This window comes from Rhineura floridana, chromosome 5 (genome assembly GCF_030035675.1).
Source record: "Rhineura floridana isolate rRhiFlo1 chromosome 5, rRhiFlo1.hap2, whole genome shotgun sequence".
Classification (NCBI taxonomy): Eukaryota; Metazoa; Chordata; class Lepidosauria; order Squamata; family Rhineuridae; genus Rhineura; species Rhineura floridana.
The window spans coordinates 165444048-165461872 of NC_084484.1; the positions used below are offsets into that span (position 1 = coordinate 165444048).

Genomic DNA, 17825 nt, shown 5'->3' on the forward strand with positions numbered 1-17825 from the left:
ATAGTAAAATAACAAAAACAACAATGACAAGGCATTGCAACACTACAGAATCTTTGCTCATTTAAACCTGGGTGTTTCCACAACCTCAGGAATGATTTATTTATTTTATTTATTTATTTATTTATTATTTCAATTTATATACCGCCCTTAGCAGAATAGCTCTGCTTACTAGGGATATTGGGGGTCCTCCAAGAAGTCTTTTAATGCTTGTGAAGAAGATTCGGTGAGCAGACGTCTGTTCGCCAACTGCTGCAAGCTGTGCACGTGGGATTCTGCATGGCTCAACTCTGCAAGGTGCCCACTGCTGTGTCTGCCTTCCCCTATTCTAGCTCTATGGGCCCAGTCACTTTTACCTTGGGGTAAGAAGGAGAAAGTGAAGGCGGCAGGCACTCCAGAGGCCCTGGCAGAGCATCTTTCCATTTATATTACTGATGGTATTTCTATGGTGTCCCATAAGTGAGGGGCCCTAGAATTACCAGTCTCATCAAGCCTGGCATAGAATCATAAAATCATAGAATAGTAGAGTTGGCAGGAGAAATGGAACTATTTTGCATCATTTCCACTGGGATATGCATCATTCCACTATATCATTTCCCAACAGGGTTGATGGAACTGGTAGTTCCAGTATCATCCTTGGAAGGGAAAGATAAACCTCCTGGGACTCCAGAGCAACTACCACCCACTATGCTGCTACTGCTGCTACCTTCCTGTGCCTCCAGAGTAAGCTGTTTGGGTTGGGGGGGATACCTGCAATGTGCTTTGAGCGCCTGCATCCTTTTGCTCAATAGCAGAATACATGCTTTCTATACAGAAGACCCCAGAATCATAGGTGACAGTTACAACTAGGAAGAAACCTTGCTTGGGACTTGGGAGTGCCACTAAGAGTCACAGTAGACCGTACTAGGTCATTTTGCCAGAACGCTCCTTCTGAAGTGTGATTGTTCACTTGCTCTGTATTGAATGCAAAAAACATCCAGAGTTCTCAAACCAAAGTAGAGCATCACTACTTGTGACCAACCCACCAAGTTCCCATGATCTGTGCATTGCTGGTTCCAATAACATTCATCATGAAACGGAACTAACAATTCAGTTCGGAATGGAATGTTTCGTATCACTGTTAAATACCGGTTAAAAATAAAAAGCTTCTTAGACAGGAACTGTTTTAAAGCAATTTATTCTGGGAGAAAGAACAGCCAAACACTTTAGTGTATCATATGACACTAGCATACCTGGTTCACTCTCTGTCATGACTCCAGGATAAGTTAGTCAATTCCTGCACAAGCACCAGGAGAGGAGAGGGAAGAATCTCAACAACTCCCCCAAGGGACTTGACACAAAGCTCAATCTTGTTCCCATTGACTCAACAGCAATTCTGCTGTAGATTTCAACCTCTTGGATTAAGAACACACAGATGTTTTGTCTGCTGTCAGATGTCTTTGGTCTGGTGCTAGTCATGAAGTACAATAAATAATGACAATGGGGAAACTTAGAGAACATGGCACTGCAGATCTTCTCCAAATCCCATTCCACCTAACTCAATATTAGGGTTGGGATAGTGGTCAGTTAAAAACGTAAGAAGAGCCTGCTGGATCAGACCAAAGGGCCATTTAGTTCCACATCCCTTTTTCACAGTAGCCAGAGATGTCCATGGGAAGCCTGAAAGCTGGACCTGAGTTCAACAACAGTCTCCCCACTTGTGTTCCCCAGCAACTGTCATTCAGAGGCATATTGCCTCTGACAGTGGAGGTAGAATCTATCATGGCCAGTCAACTTACTACCTATTATCTGAGCCATGGTCAAATCACCCGTATGTAGGGAAGGGCCACAGCTCAATGGTAGAGCAACTGTTTTGCATGCAGAAAGCCCCAGGTTTTATGCCTGGCATCTCCAGGTATGACTCCCTCTCTGAAGCCCTGGAGAACCGCTGCCAGTCCGTGTAGGCAACACTGAGCTGGAGGGACCCATAGTCTGACTCAGCATAAGGCAGCTGATAATGGCTGGTATCCAGCTGTTCTGCCAGTTAGCTGTGCAAAGGAATTTCCATAACTTTTCTTCCCCCGCCCCCCAACATGCACTCTAAATCTGTCTCAGGGATCCAGCAACCTTTTGGAACGGATTTCCATGGTGTACAGGAAGAGGAGAAAGTGGAGAAGTGCAGCTAAAACTCCTTGAGCCAGATGAACTGTTTAGTTGGATACCACCCTATGTTCCCAAGTGGCAGGCTGCTTTCCCCCTCCTTACTTGGGGAGGGCAGCTATGAGAGAACTAGAAAATGACATCAAATGCAAAGATGTATCACTGAACACTAAAGTCAGGATCATTCAGACCATGGTATTCCCGATCTCTATGTATGGATGTGAAAGTTGGACAGTGAAAAAAGTGGATAAGAGAAAAATCAACTTATTTGAAATGTGGTGTTGGAGGAGAGCTTTGCACACACCATGGACTGCAAAAAAGACAAATAATTGGGTGTTAGAACAAATTAAACCAGAACTATCACTAGAAGCTAAATTGATGAAACTGAGGTTATCATACTTTGGTCACATCATGAGAAGACCTGGTTCACTAGAAAAGACAATAATGTTGGAAAACAGGAGGCAGTAGAAAAGGAGGAAGACCAAACAAGAGATGGATTGATTCCATAAAGGAAGCCACAGACCTGAACTTACAAGATCTGAACAGGGTGGTTTACAATAGATGCTATTGGAGGTCACTGATTCATAGGGCCACCATAAGTCAAAATCGACTTGAAGGCATATAACAACAACTTGCTTCACTGTATCATCCCACAAGGGCAGGAATGACACCACTTGCCGCACACACCACCTGTGGCTGCTGCAGAACAACTGTCACCATTGCTCTGCCATTTCCCTTCCCAGCTAAGAAAGCCATTCTAGCTTCTCCCAGTGGCCACACGCTATTAATTGCAAACAACTCTGAACAGGAACACAGAGTTCAAAAGGAAATATGAGACAAATACATATAAGCAATCCTCACAGTGGTCCAGAGCACAACTACCTGAGCATGGGGTCTACATTACCATGTCCATTGCATTTACTTTGGGGGATGAGGGGCCTCCATAAGATCGGCATGGTACTTTGGATAGCGTCTGGGATGGTACAGAGTTTTCCAGGGAAAAAATCACTCTTATTAGGAGAGTAACTAAGAGGTTAGTGCTTTAATATTTGCCTATTATTTAACCACATTAGACCCATTAGACCATTAGACAGCTCAAACGCCAACTCTCTAAAATACCACTGTATTATTTTAGCAAAGTGCTTAGCTTGCAAGATGAACAAGGTTCCATAAGTGAAGTCACATCACTCCCCCCACAGGAACACAGGTCAGAATATTTGTCCATCTCAGTTTTATTTATTCTGAATGTCAGCAAATCTCTGGGGTCTCAGTTAGAGGTCTCTTTCATCACCTGCTATCTTTTGTTGTTGTTGTGGAGATGCCAGAAATTGAACCTGGGACCTTCTGCATGCACTGTATGTGCTTTTCCACTTAGCTGTGGTCCATTATGGGTGAGACAGGCAATTATTGTAAAATAGGTGGTTCTCATACATCTAAGTTACGATGCAGTGTCCGCATGGCATCAGTGGCATCTAAATACCAGCCCATACTTTTGTCCATTTAATCTAGACTCACCCTTTCTGGGGAAAATCCAATAGGTTAAAAAAAAACCTGTCACCAACAATCTGATGGAAATATCTGATGAATAACCCATTTACAATATTAAGCCCCCATCTGGAAGCACCCTAAAACTGAGCACGTTGTCTTCAATAGTACTATTTCCACACACTTGCTCCAGTCCAGCAAACACAACACACGTTTATCTGTGGAAGCATGTTTATCTTGGGAGCAGATCTGCTGTTTCATTACCCAAATATTCACTACGTATTGCAGAGGGAAGATGTGGCATCTAGCACACCTTATGCCTGATCCCATCTATAGTATTTGGTTTTGTTTTAATTTGTATTATTTTGTATAATCTGTATTTATTTTTACTGTATGGAAACCACTTTGGGGCCTGTCGTGAAAAGTCTTGTAAATGAAACAAAACAATCCCACTGCAATCCCTGTGCACTTCAAAGAATCATAGAATAGTTGAGTTAGAAGGGGCCTATAAGGCCATCAAATCCAACCCCCTGCTTCATGCAGGAATCCAAATCAAAGCAGGTATCCAAACTTCAAGCTTTTGCACAAGGCAGTCTTGCTCTGGGAGCACCAAAAGTGCAGCATATCTGACTCAAGCATTTGAGGGAGTATTGAAGTGAAAAAGCAAACCCCTCTATCTGCAGCCTGGCAGTGTCGTTGAAAATGTGCGCAATAGGCTTCCTCCTCACCCGGGGCATCACAATCAACCCGAGATATTAGGGCAGAACACCTATCTGGAAACACCCTTAATTGTCATGGTGGAGTAAACTCACCAGGCCATTAGATATGCAAGATCTAAGCAGGGGTTTTCCCAGTCAGCAGCGGAAGAGAATACAATGATTAAGTATATATAGGCCTTAGATGCTGCTTCTGCTAAGGCTGTTTCAGCTGATGCTCTTCAAAGATTCCACTGAACTATAGGGCATAATTACCCCATGGCCAGGTATCCTCAGATTTTTTGGTCCCTGGAGTGATGCATCATCTCCTCAGCTGGGGAGCTGGACATTGCGCAGCTCCAAGCTCTCACAGTTGGTAATGGGGCTTGATTAAGGCTGGGGGGGGGGGATGATTGGAAGAGTCCACTCTCAAGTCCACAGAATACTGCTGCACAGAAGTAGACTAGAGGCAAAATCACAGCAAGCAACAGAAAAAAATGTTTTACATGCAGAAGGTTCCAGGTTCAGTCACTGGCACTTCCAGTAAAAAGACATAAAAATGGGGGGGGGGGAGGTCAGGTAGCAGATGACAAGACAGAACTTTGCTTGAGACCCTGAAGAATTACTGCCAGTTATAGTTGACAATACTGGGCTAGATGACTACATGAACGCAGCTTCATCTGGCTATATTATGGCCACAATGAACTGGCACTTTTACATGTGCTGCATAACGTTCATTCTGCACTTGTGAGAAATTAATCTTTTGCTGTAACAATACCTATTCTCTGGAACTCCCTGCCTATTAACATTAGACAGGCACCTTTGTTGTACTGTTTTTAATGCCTGCTTAAAAGTTTTGACTTATACAAGCTTCCCCATTTATGAAATTTTATTATGCATATTTGTTTGAAAACTGTTGATTTTAATCTATAGTTTGACCATTTTATTATTCCTACTGTTTTTAAAGTCTGTTTTATCGCTATTTTAAAAATATTTTGTATTATTTTAAGTAAACTGCTTAAGATATTTTTTGTGATTAAGCAGTACATAAAACTTGCTAAATAAATAAAAATAAATTGTGTGCATAAGGCTGACTCTTTCAGTTTGACTGATAGTTACAGATGTCTGAGAACTCTGGCAGATTGGCAGAAACAGAAATGGAAGTAGAAACTGCCACAATTCACATGTTTCTCCAAGGTCAGGAATGGAAACCAAGCACACAAATACAAGTGGTATTCACTATTGTTGCTTTTTTAGTCTGCAAATGTTTTGTAAATAATTACATTATTTTCTGCATTATTTTTTATGTGGCCCTTCCACTGAAATGCATTGGAATTAGTTACACAATTAATTACGTTGGGTTTCAGCGACAGCGGATAGCAAGAGAAATAACATCTTTTTAGCAGAAGCTAAACTGTAGCAGAGTGGAAACAGCGCTGATTGCAATGAATGCAGGACAGGCCAAAAATGGCTGCCTCCTTACATCCCTACTGCTAGCAAGTTTGCCAGTGCCAGTATAATGACTCAGAGGGTAAGAATATAATAAATAAGGATAGCTAGATACTGCAGGCTTAATTTTATTGCCATTTAACTGTCAATTTTCCATCCAAGGAATTCTGAGTAGGGTAGTTTGGAGAGGATGTTAAGAGGTTTTCCCTCCCTCCAATAAAACCACCTTTTAGGGTTCTCTAAAGAAAGAGAGAGAATAGCTGTTAAACCAGCTTAAACCGATATATGTAGATACACTCCCAAGATTCTTCCCCACCCCCATTCTAATGTTTTCTGTCTTCCTTTAGTGTCAGATAAATGGAAGGCTGATGGGAGAAAAGGAACAGCTATTGATAAATTGCTCTAAGATGACTTTGTACAACTTCAAGAGCAATATCAAAATCTACACAGAAAATCTCCAGACTATGAGAACAAACAGGATGATCAAATAGGTAAGCAATACAATGTGAGAGCCAGTGTGGTGTAATAGTTAGAGTGTTGGACTATGACCTGGGAAACCAGGGTTCGAATCCCCACACAGCCATGAAGCTCACTGGGTGACCTTGGGCCAGTCACTGCCTCTCAGCCTCAGAGGAAGGCAATGGTAAACCCTCTCTGAATACCGCTTACCATGAAAACCCTATTCACAGGGTCCCTATAAGTCGGGACTGACTTGAAGGCACTCCATTTCCATTTTTCAAGCAATACAACAGCATCTGAAAGCATGTTTAGTATTAGTCGCCCTGAAGACAGCAAAATGAAACTCTACAGATAGTGAAGAAAAGTGAAGTGTGGCTGTTAGACGGCTTTATTGATCTTTTGTAAGAAGGAACAACAGAGTTTCATGTGGCACTTGGTTTCCCTAATATAAAAAGATACGATTCTCTCTTCTACTACTCTGCAGTCTTCTAGACAAAAACTCTTTGGCAAGCAAATTTGTTCTTAAAGCCATTTTTCATTAGCTAGTAAAAAGGGAGTACCGAGACTGTGAGGTGTTATTTATTTCTGACTGTAAATGACTACAACAGAACATTACTTAGGTGTCTCCATCTATCAGAGTGCTCTTTTGAACACACACAAAAATTACTCATCTAAATGTAAAGCTACAATGGCAGTCCATTGTGTTGGCAAGAACATCCATTCATTCATTTAAAAAAGCATTAAGGAGGCGCTCCTCACAATGTTTCAGTGAGTGGCATTCAGCATGTTCCTGAACTTGTACATGAAAGCTTAGAGGGGGAAAGACACTCACATATATAAATAGTCTTATAAATGTAAGGATTGTACCATGAACTGGTGCTATGATTAAATTAACATGCTCCAAAACTACATGGTACTGTCCTACCGGAACTCTGCCATTTCAGAGAGAAGGTGGGGAGGGAACTGCATATTTGAAGTCTTCCCAATTTTTAAAAAGAAGTCTATCTACACATACATGGTGAATTTGAAAATATCTTAGATCAACCTTTGCCAACCTGGTGCCCTCCAGATCTTCTGGACTAAAAGTCCCATCAGCCCCAGGCAACATATATTGTTGGTGATATAAATTGTTTTAACACAAGTGACAGTTTGCATGTCTTTTAAGAACTGTATCCAATCCTAGAGTCATCATAGAGTTCTGACATGCACCACAGCCAGCCAGTGTGGTATAGCAGTTTGAGGGTAGGACTAGAGAAATGTGGGTTCAACCAGTGGTAGCTGGTGCCCACTTGGACTGGTAGAGCAGAAGGCAGGGAGACCAAATGAAGGTGGAGCCAGAGTCAATGACAAGCAGAACCACCCCGATTGGTTGTAAGATTGGTTGTGCTTGGCTTAGGGCAGACTGAGGATGGTGAGGTTGATTTGCCCTAATATACCAGCCTCTACTGGGTTCAACTCTTACTCAGCCACAAAGCTTACCAGGTGACATTTGGCCAATTGCCACCTTTCAGCCCAACCTACCTCACAGGGTTTTTGTGAGCATAAAAGGGTAGGGGAAAAGTTCGTGCCTTCCTGGATTTCTCGGGAGAAGGGTGGGATAATCATCATCAACATCATCATCATCACCAGAAGGGTAGTTTGACCCACTCCACATTTTTCTTGACTGGAATTATGCAGCAACAAGCCAACAGCCCTCCTTGACAAAGAAGTTGGGGGAGAAAGGATTATTTGAACTTTTCCATTAATGTTCTGATGGCTTTACATTGGAGGCAAAACTTTTATTACATTTTGTAAAAATAGAAGTCTAAGATAAAATACGCTCTCATTTAAAAGATGACTGCAAGCACCTCTCTAGATTAATAGATTCCCCATTTAAAATTTAAAGGTTTGGTGTCATTACCCTATAAGGAAAACTATGAACTAAAAGAATGTTGGTTATTTAAAGAGTTTGATAGTTCACTATATATGTACATAGATTACAGACTTTAATGTTCTTTCTGGACTTTGAAAATCATTACTCCCTTGTTAAACGCTTTCCTTTTGAACTTTAGCTTGTGGTAGATTGCAGAAGCTAAAGTTCTGAAGGAATGGTGACCAGTGACAACCAAGATTTAGTACTATTAAGCCACGGAGTAGAAGTGGACTGAGTGAGCAAAAGAAACCTTTAACAAACAACTACTTACAATACATACATGGCAGGTCAGCAGATGGAGGCCCTTGAACCAAATTGGGCCTACAGAAAGATGCCAGTTTGCACCACTGAGAGCTTCAGCCAGCAGCCGTAAACCACAGGGTAGTTGCAAGAATAACATTGGGTGGCAAGAGAACTATGCATTCTGCCCTTTGGAAGAAGGGTGGGATAAAAGTGTAATAAATAAAATGTTCCCCTAGTTGACAACCACCCCTTTAGGATGCACACCATAACATGGTGAGGGGGTTTGAGAGTGTTGAAGAAGCTGAGAGCAATGCCGTCAGGAGTCTAGACCAAGAGGCTAAACTTCTAGCAGGGTCACCTAAGGCGGAATGGTCAAAGCTGAGACACCAGACTAAGATGCATCCAAACTCAGAGGAAGCCAATGGTAAACCACCTCTGAATACCTCTTACCACGAAAACCCTATGAACAGGGTATCCAAAATGCAACACGAGATAGTGCTGGAAGATGAGACCCCCAGGTCAGAAGGCACTCACCGAGCTACTAGGGAAGAACAAAGGACAAGTACGAGTAGCGCTGTGACTAATGAATGCCACTGGGTCAAAGCAGAAAGGAAGCCCAGAGGCTGATGCACACAGAAGCGATAGGAGAGTCCCGAGTTGTACGACGCACACAATAGGAACATGGAATGTGAGAAGCATAAACCAGGGAAAGTTAGGAATTGTCAAGCAAGAAATGGAATGCATCAACATTACAATACTTGGCGTGAGTGAATTAAAATGGACTGGAATCGGACATTTTCAATCAGGCAACTACAAAATATTTTATGCAGGAAATGAGAAATCAAGAAGAAACGGGCTTGCTTTAATAGTGAGAAATGATGTAGCAAAAGCAATTAGGAGCTACAACGCAAGGACTGAGCGAGTGATATCAATGAGATTAAATGGGAAACCTATTAACATAACCATCATCCAAGTCTACGCTCCAACATCAAACGCAGAAGAAGAAGAATTGGAGAGATTTTACGCAGAAGTACAGGAGGAAATTGGTCACACACCAAAACAAGATATGATGATAATCATGGGGGACTGGAATGCAAAAGTAGGGAACAGATAAGAACTCGGAATTGTGGGGAAATGGGGCTTAGGAGACAGAAATGAAGCAGGAGACTTATTGAATTCTATGAAGCCAATGATTTGTTTCTTGCCAACACATTTTTTGAGCAACCAAAAAGACGACTGTACACATGGACATCACCAGATGGTCAATATAGGAATCAAATTGATTATATAATTGGAAACAGAAGATGGAGAAGTTCCATACTTTCTGCGAAAACAACACCAGGAGCAGACTGCAGTACAGATCATGAACTGATCGTATCAAAAATCAGAGTGAAGCTAAAGAAGAACAACAAAGCAATCATAATGCCAAAATACAATTTAAATAACATCCCGGAAGAATATAAAGATCAAATAAGGAACTATGGACTGAAGTCAGGGACATTATCAGGGAGAAATGCAAAAAGACAATACCTCTAGTTAAAAAGAGAGAAAGACCTCAATGGATGACTGAAGAAAGTCTTAAAATGGTTAAAGAGAGAAGGAAAGCAAAAGGAGATAGAAACATGGTCAGAACCCTAAATTCAACTATACAACAACTAGTACGTAGGGACAAAGAAAACTATTACACTAGTTATTGTATAGAAATAGAAAAGGACAACAAAATGGGAAGAACAAGAGCCCTATTCCAAAAGATTAGAGAAATGAAAGGGAAATTTAAACCAAGAGTAGGGAAGTTGAATAATCAACAGTGAACACACTGACTGATCAAGATGAAATAAAAGGAAGATGGAAGCAATACACTGAAGAACTCTATAAAAGAGATGACAGGATGACAGATTCATTCATGGAGGAACCATATGATGAAGAACCAGAAATTTTAGAATGTGAGGTGAAAGCTGCTCTTAAAATACTTGGAAGAAACAAATCACCAGGAATAGATGGCATACCAATGGAGTTGCCACAAGCTACTGAGACTGAATCTGTCTGAATTTTGACTAAAATCTGTCAAGAAATATGGAAAACTAAACAATGGCCCACAGACTGGAAGCGTTCCATATACATCCCAATTCCAAAGAAAGGGGATCCCGGGAATGCAGTAATTATCGAACTACTGCCTTAATATCCCATTCAAGTAAAGTAATGCTCAAGATTCTACAACAAAGGCTCTTACCATATATGGAGCAAGAAATGCCAGACGTCCAAGCTGGATTTAGAAAGGGAAGAGGCACCACAGATCATATCGCAAAGATAACATTGGATAATGGAACGGAGCAAAGAATTTCAGAAGAAAATCACCCTGTGCTTTATAGATTACAGCAAAGCCTTTGACTGTGTAGATCATGAAAAACTATGGAATGCATTAGAAGAAATGGGGGTGCCACAGCATCTGATTGTCCTGATGCGTAACCTATACTCTGCACAAGAGGCTACTGTAAGGACAGAATATGGAGAAACTGACTGGTTCCCCATCGGAAAGGGTGTGAGACAGGGGTGTATTTTATCACCCTATTTGTTTTATCTGTACGCAGAACATATCATGTGGAAAGCAGGATTGAACCAAGATGAAGGAGGTGTGAAAATTGGAGGGAGAAAGATCAATAATTTAAGATATGCAGACGATACCATACTACTAGCAGAAACCAGTCACCATTTGAAACGAATGCTGATGAAAGTTAAAGAGGAAAGCACAAAAGCAGGACTACAGCTGAATGTCAAGAAGACTAAAGTAAAGACAACAGAAGATTTATGTAACTTTACAGTTGACAATGAGGACATTGAACTTGTCAAGGATTATCAATACCTCGGCACAGTCGTTAACCAAAATGGAGACAATAGTCAAGAAATCAGAAGAAGGTTAGGACTGGGTAGGGCAGCTGTGAGAGAACTAGAAAAGGTCCTCAAATGCAAAGATGTATCACTGAACACCAAAGTCAGGATCATTCAGACCATGGTATTCCCGATCTCTATGTAGGGATGTGAAAGTTGGACAGTGAAAAAGGCGGATGAGAGATAAAAGGCGGATAAAAATCCACTCATTTGAAATGTGGTGCTGAAGGAGAGCTTTGCGCATACCATGGACTGCGAAAAAGACAAATAATTGGGTGTTAGAACAAATTAAACCAGAACTGTCACTAGAAGCTAAAATGATGAAACGAGGTTATCATACTTTGGACACATCATGAGAAGACATGATTCATTAGAAAAGACAATAATGCTGGGGAAAACAGAAGGGAGTAGAAAAAGAGGAAGGCCAAACAAGAGATGGATTGATTCCATAAAGGAAGCCACAGACCTGAACTTACAAGATCTGAGCAGGGTGGTTCATGACAGATGCTCTTGGAGGTCGCTGATTCATAAGGTCGCCATAAGTCGTAATCGACTTGAAGGCACATAACAACAACAAAGTTGACAACCCAAGAGAAGGGTTGGAAAAAGTTACATTCATGACAAAAGGAAAGGCAGTAACTCAGAGGGGAAGAGCCACAGACGAGTGGTAGAGTGCATGCTTTGTATGCAAAAGGTTCCAGATTCAATCCTCAGCATCTCCAGATGTGGCTGGGAGAGACCCCTGCCTGAAATCCTGAAAACCTGCCAGTGAGGATAGATGATACTGAGCTAGATGGACCATTGTTCTGACTCAGTAAGGCAGCTCCCTCTGTTCCTACCAGCTAGCAGGGCACTTGGAAAGAGATGTTGAGAATCTGGCCTGCCATCACCATTCCCTTCTCCAAAACTAATAATAATCAAGGATATACACTTATGACTGAATCCCAGAAAACAGAACCAAGTGCAAGATGTTATATGATCCCTGATTTGACTGAAGAATGCACACTACCATGACTTTGCCACAAGGATTCCTGGTGCAGCCAGTGCCTTTAGCACGAGCAGGGAGAAGACAATCAACTGCATAGTTGTGCACCCTAATTTAGAGCTCAAAGGAATTTTGAAAAATATTAAGAGTCTGGAATTTAGATTTTAGCTTCTTGGTTGCATAGCTTTTGCATGCTATTCCAAAGGCTGTTTCCTAACCAACATCTGCTATAAATAGAAGCCATTAAGAACTCTGAACAGGGCCTTGATGGCTTCTGTATGCTGTATTCCTTTGCCTTAATCTTGCATAGCAATAGCTCAATCATCTTGTCACATCAAACAGGCATTAGTCTAAAGAATGAGTATTGGAACACTAATGAATCCAGATCACTGGATGTGGGTGGAGAAGGAACAGAAAGTTCACTTTGGGGTCCGTAGGCTAGCCTGGGGGTCTTCTGTAGGTTGCCAATCAATTCCTTCAATGGTAAAACATTTTTTCCCCAAAACGCAACGACCCTACTTTTTCAGATGCCTTCACACACTAGTAGAATATTAATTAAGTCACTGTATCTATTGTAAACAAGGTTTCTTCAGATTAATATTTTATTTATTACATTTCTAATCCTGCCTTCCCTAGAGAAAGCTAGGGATGTTCTGTCCAGACACTAACCACCCCTAGACCTTTGCTTTACTTTAGCAAATCTGTTGCATCATGAGCATGTCCTAATAGCAGCTCATCAACTGTCTCCTGGATCCACCTGGGATAAAAGGTCCCCCCCTTTTTTTTCTTTTGGCATTCAAGGGCACCTGCTATGGTAGAATGTTTTATTTATTTATTTATTAAAAGGAATTCTGAATAAAATTCAGCACTCAATTTGAGAGATGTCAGAGTCAACATTATAAAATATGCAGAATTCAAACTGCTAAGATAATGTAATCATTTGGGGTTTGTCAAGAAGCAGTAAAAAACGAGGGGGGCTTCTTGTGTACTGAATTTTCATAAACATGAAATTTTCCAGGAGAAAAAAAACACTCTCTATGAACAGACTTACCAGTCGTCTCCTCTCCTCTTCTACTGCAATCAGTAACCGGGCAAATTCCTTCAATGACTGGGCTATAAGAAAAAAAAAGGGGGGGGACAATACAGAGTAAATTAATTACATACTGTAAAGGTGATGCTAGTTTTCATGCAAACAGTAAGAGGATCTCGTCAATTCTTAAGGTTCCCTTGAGGTAGAGAAATGACAGCAGTAAGACTGGCTTAGATATGTAGTGTAGGACTATCCTCAGCAACACTTTCTTACGCCACATTCATACATATTTGTGTAAGCAAATCAGGATGAATGCTGAATAAACAGGTTGTCTGGAGGAGCTCTTAAATTTTCACCCCTGCCCTGTGCTTTTAGCAAGCTGGACTGCAGGGAGGAATTCAGCAGGGCTAGCTTTCTCTAGCAGGGAGATTATGTGATGATTTTGTGATAGAGATTCACCTTGTGAATGTCTACTCATCCCACTGTTATTAAGGTTACAAGAGCCTTGCAGAAAATTATTGCACTAATGCATTCAAGCAACTTTGAGGTGATGAGGGGTTTGCTAATTTCCCCCCCTCCTGACAGGGTCATTGTGCCTTTAACAGCTGGTGTGGCAGGCAGAAATTAAACAGGTAAACCTTTTTATTTTTCTGGCATGAAAATAAAGTCATAGAACAAGCTCTATGAAGGGAATAGAGGGTCCCCTAACAACTCTCAGCACACTTCACAAACTACACTCCCAGGATGCTTTGGAGAGAAGCCATGACTGTTTATAGTGAAATAATAGAGGAGTAAATATATGGTGTGAACATGGTACAATGCGGAGCCACACCCTCACCAAGAGGAGGAGAATCCATCACAAACAGAAGCCTTCAGAAGAGCCCCAGACATCAAAAGTCAAATGTTCATGCACTTCAAAAAACCTGTTTCAGGATAGGATTGTCCTCAATATAGTATGATTAGGCGTTCCTTAGAAATGGTATACATGTTAAATCTTGCCTTAGGAATGCCATAAAAAGAAAAAGAAAAGCCACAGTATCCCTGTAGGGATAATTCACCTTTTAAATCTACCTTTCTTTTTGCATAAGAGGCAGCCATTCCTGCTCTCTGCCAGCATAGTTAGAGCAGGGCAACAGATACTTGCTACAGCAGCCCTTTCCAACCTGGTGCCCCCCAGATGTTTTGGACCATAACTCCCATCAACCCCAGCAAGCATGCGGCTGGGGCTAATGGGATTTGAAGTACAAAACATTTGGAGGGCACCAGGTTGGCAAAGGCTGTGCTACAGAATGTCTGCTCTCCATGCAGTGATAGGGAGGTGAGCAACTTGCTAGGGTGGGTACCGTTTTTAATGGTTTTCCAGCAAAATTGTCCAAGAAAGAGAAGACTCCCTGCAAAATTCTCCTGGCTGAATTTATTTGATTACTGCAAAGGAACAGCATCTAAGGAGAGCAAGATGATTTCCATCTCAGCTGCAGATGTATTCTGGCCAGAAAAGATCATTTATATTGATTCTCTGAAGTGTATAATCATCTGTTTTTCTAATCAAGAGTTGCTCTCTTCTGCACGCTGAAGAATAACACCACATTCCATTCAGTGGTAGGCTGGCAATCCACAGGAGTTGAGCGTGAACAATGAAAACAAAAATGCAGTGCAGAAAGACACATAGACCTAAGGTTGATTAAGCATATCGATAAAACGTTTTGCCTTGCTTTTGTTCTTTCAAGAGTCTGTTATTCTAAAAGTGCCTAAAACTTCCTAGGTACTGTAGTAAAAGAAGACCAGACAATTCCAGCCCATTGGCATGCAACATAAAATAGACAAAATAAAGTATTGCAGGAGGAAGGGCAGGAAGGGACAAGAAACAAGAATGACTTGTCTATTTACTGGGCCAATTAAAGTAGAAATACAAATTGCAGTGTGACATAAAAAAAGAAGTTTCGTAAGAAACTTCAAAAAAGGAGGAGAGGGTATGAGCAAAACAAAGTATTGGGTGGAAGAGAACTCCAAGCATAATAACAGCAAGCTAGAAAAATGGACACATTCATTGACTCTCCCTAATTCCTTATTCTATGCCCTCTAGAATTGCTCCTGGTCTCTATACTTTACATATACTTGAGCTTAGTTCTAATAATCAAAATAACCACACTCTTACCCTGCCCACCATTTTACCTTCTTCTTTCTGTTCTTTGACAGGTGCCATGTCCATTGATGGTTCTGTGTACTAAATACTAGAGCATGGATATACACATGAAATACATAGCTTGAATAGTCGGTTAGTATTCGCCTCCAAGTTCTAGTCACTTGCTAAAGCTCGACTGTCTGCATAACTCTCACCTTGTCCAGTGGGAAAGGACCATAGGTTACCAATCGAGGACAAGTCCTGCATGCAAAAGATTCCAGGTTTAATCCCTGGCATTTCCAGGAAGGGCAGAAAAAGACCGTCTGAAATCATCAGAGCTCTGCCAGTACACAGTATTAAGCTATATTGACCAATGGACTGACTCTGCATAACACAGCTTAATATGCTCCTAACTTTGAAAGAAGCATCCATGGGATTACAATGTTAGGTTCAACCAAGTGGGTTTTACTTAATATCCTAACATATGAACCAAAAGAACTAAACAAAAATCTGCCTCTTATCCCTAAGCACACATAATTCTGTAGTGCAAAGAGGGCTGCAGCAGCTCCCATAATAGGAGAGGTTACAATGTTGGGGCTTTTATTTTAGAAACAGAAGGCAAATTAAGAGGTTTATAAAATCATGCATGGGGGCAGAGAATGTGGAGAGAATGAGAGAGGTTTTTCTCTCTCTCTCTCATTAATGCCTGAACCTGGGGTCATCCAATGAAGGTCAATGGTGAGACAGACAACAGGAAGTACTTCTTCATGCAGTGGATAGTAAAACTATGGAACTGGCTACCACAAGATGTGGTGGTGATTTATTTATTTATTGCATTTGTATACCGCCCCATAGCCGAAGCTCTCTGGGTGGCTTACAACAATTAAAAACATTAAAACAAATATACAAACTTAAAAACACATTTTTAAAAACAATTTAAAAACACGTGTTAAAATACCTGGGAGAAGAGGAAAGTCTTGACCTGGCACCGAAAAGATAAGAGTGTTGGCGCCAGGCGCACCTCGTCAGACAAATCATTCCATAATTTGGGGACCACCACTGAGAAGGCTTGTTGCCAGACTCCCAGTTTCCCTCGCAGTAGGCACCCGGAGGTGTGCCTTGGATGTTGAGCGTAGTGTACGGGTGGGTTCGTATCGGGAGAGGCGTTCCATCAGGTATTGTGGTCCCAAGCCATGTAAGGCTTTATACGTTAAAACCAGCACTTTGAATCGAGCTCGGAAACATACAGGCAGACAATGCAAGTGGGCTAGAATCGGTTTTATATGTTCGGACCGTCTGGTCCCTGTTACCAATCTGGCCGCTGCATTTTGCACAAGCTGCAGTTTCCGAACCGTCTTCAAAGGCAGCCCCACATAGAGAGCATTGCAGTAATCTAACTTGGAGGTTACCAGAGCATGGACAACTGAAGTCAGGTTATCCCTGTCCAGATAGGGGCGCAGCTGGGCCACCAACCGAAGTTGGTAGAAGGCACTCTGTGCCACCAAGGCTAGCTGAGCCTCAAGTGACAGAGATGGTTCTAGGAGAACCCTCAAGCTACGAACCTGCTCCTTCAGGGGGTGGTGTAACCCCATCCAGGACAGGTTGAACATCCACCATCTGGTCAGAAGAACCACCCACTAGCAGCATCTCAGTCTTGTCTGGATTGAGCCTCAGTTTAATAGCCCTCATCCATTCCATTGTCACAGCCAGACACCGGTTCAGCACATTGACAGCCTCACATGAAGAAGATGAAAAGGAGAAATAGAGCTGCATGTCATCAGCATACTGATGGCAGTGCACTCCAAAGGTCTGGATGACCGCACCCAACGGTTTCATGTAGATGTTGAACAGCATGGGGGACAGAACTGACCCCTGCGGAATCCCATACTGGAGAGTCCAGGGTGCCGAGCAATGTTCCCCAAGCACCACCTTCTGGAGCCGACCTGACAAGTAGGAGCAGAACCACTGCTATGCAGTACCTCCCACTCCCAACTCAGCCAGTCGTTCCAGAAGGTTATTGTCTTGGAATGGAAATGGACTGCCTTCAAGTCGATCCCGACTTATGGCTACCCTATGAATAGGGTTTTCATGGTAAGTGGTATTCAGAGGGGGTTTACCACTGCCTTCCTCTGAGGCTAGTCGTCCCCAGCTGACTAGGGCTTGCTCAGCTTGCCACAGCTGCACAAACCAGCACCCTCCTTGTCAGCAACTGCCAGCTGGGGGCAACTGGGTTCCTTGGGGCTATGCAGCTTGCCCACGGCTGCACAGGTGGCAGGGCACGTAACCCTGAGCCACTCACTGGGGGGGGTGATCTTTAGCTGGCTCTTGGCACTCAGGAGACAGGAGCAGGGATTTGAACTCACAGACTCTGGACTCCCACCCAGGCTCTCCTCCCCACTGTGCTATATCAGCTTCGGTGGCTT

General features: G+C 42.2%; 1 protein-coding gene across 2 annotated transcripts in view; it reads right to left on the bottom strand.

Moving 5' to 3' along the window:
* The window catches only part of ARHGAP42 (Rho GTPase activating protein 42), a 261972-nt gene that overhangs the window by 152500 nt on the left and 91647 nt on the right, over nt 1-17825 (bottom strand). For both annotated transcript variants that reach the window (XM_061628763.1, XM_061628765.1), the window contains one exon: nt 13302-13363. In XM_061628763.1, the coding sequence (XP_061484747.1) occupies nt 13302-13363 (62 nt within the window). The remainder of the gene's footprint in view (nt 1-13301; nt 13364-17825) is intronic.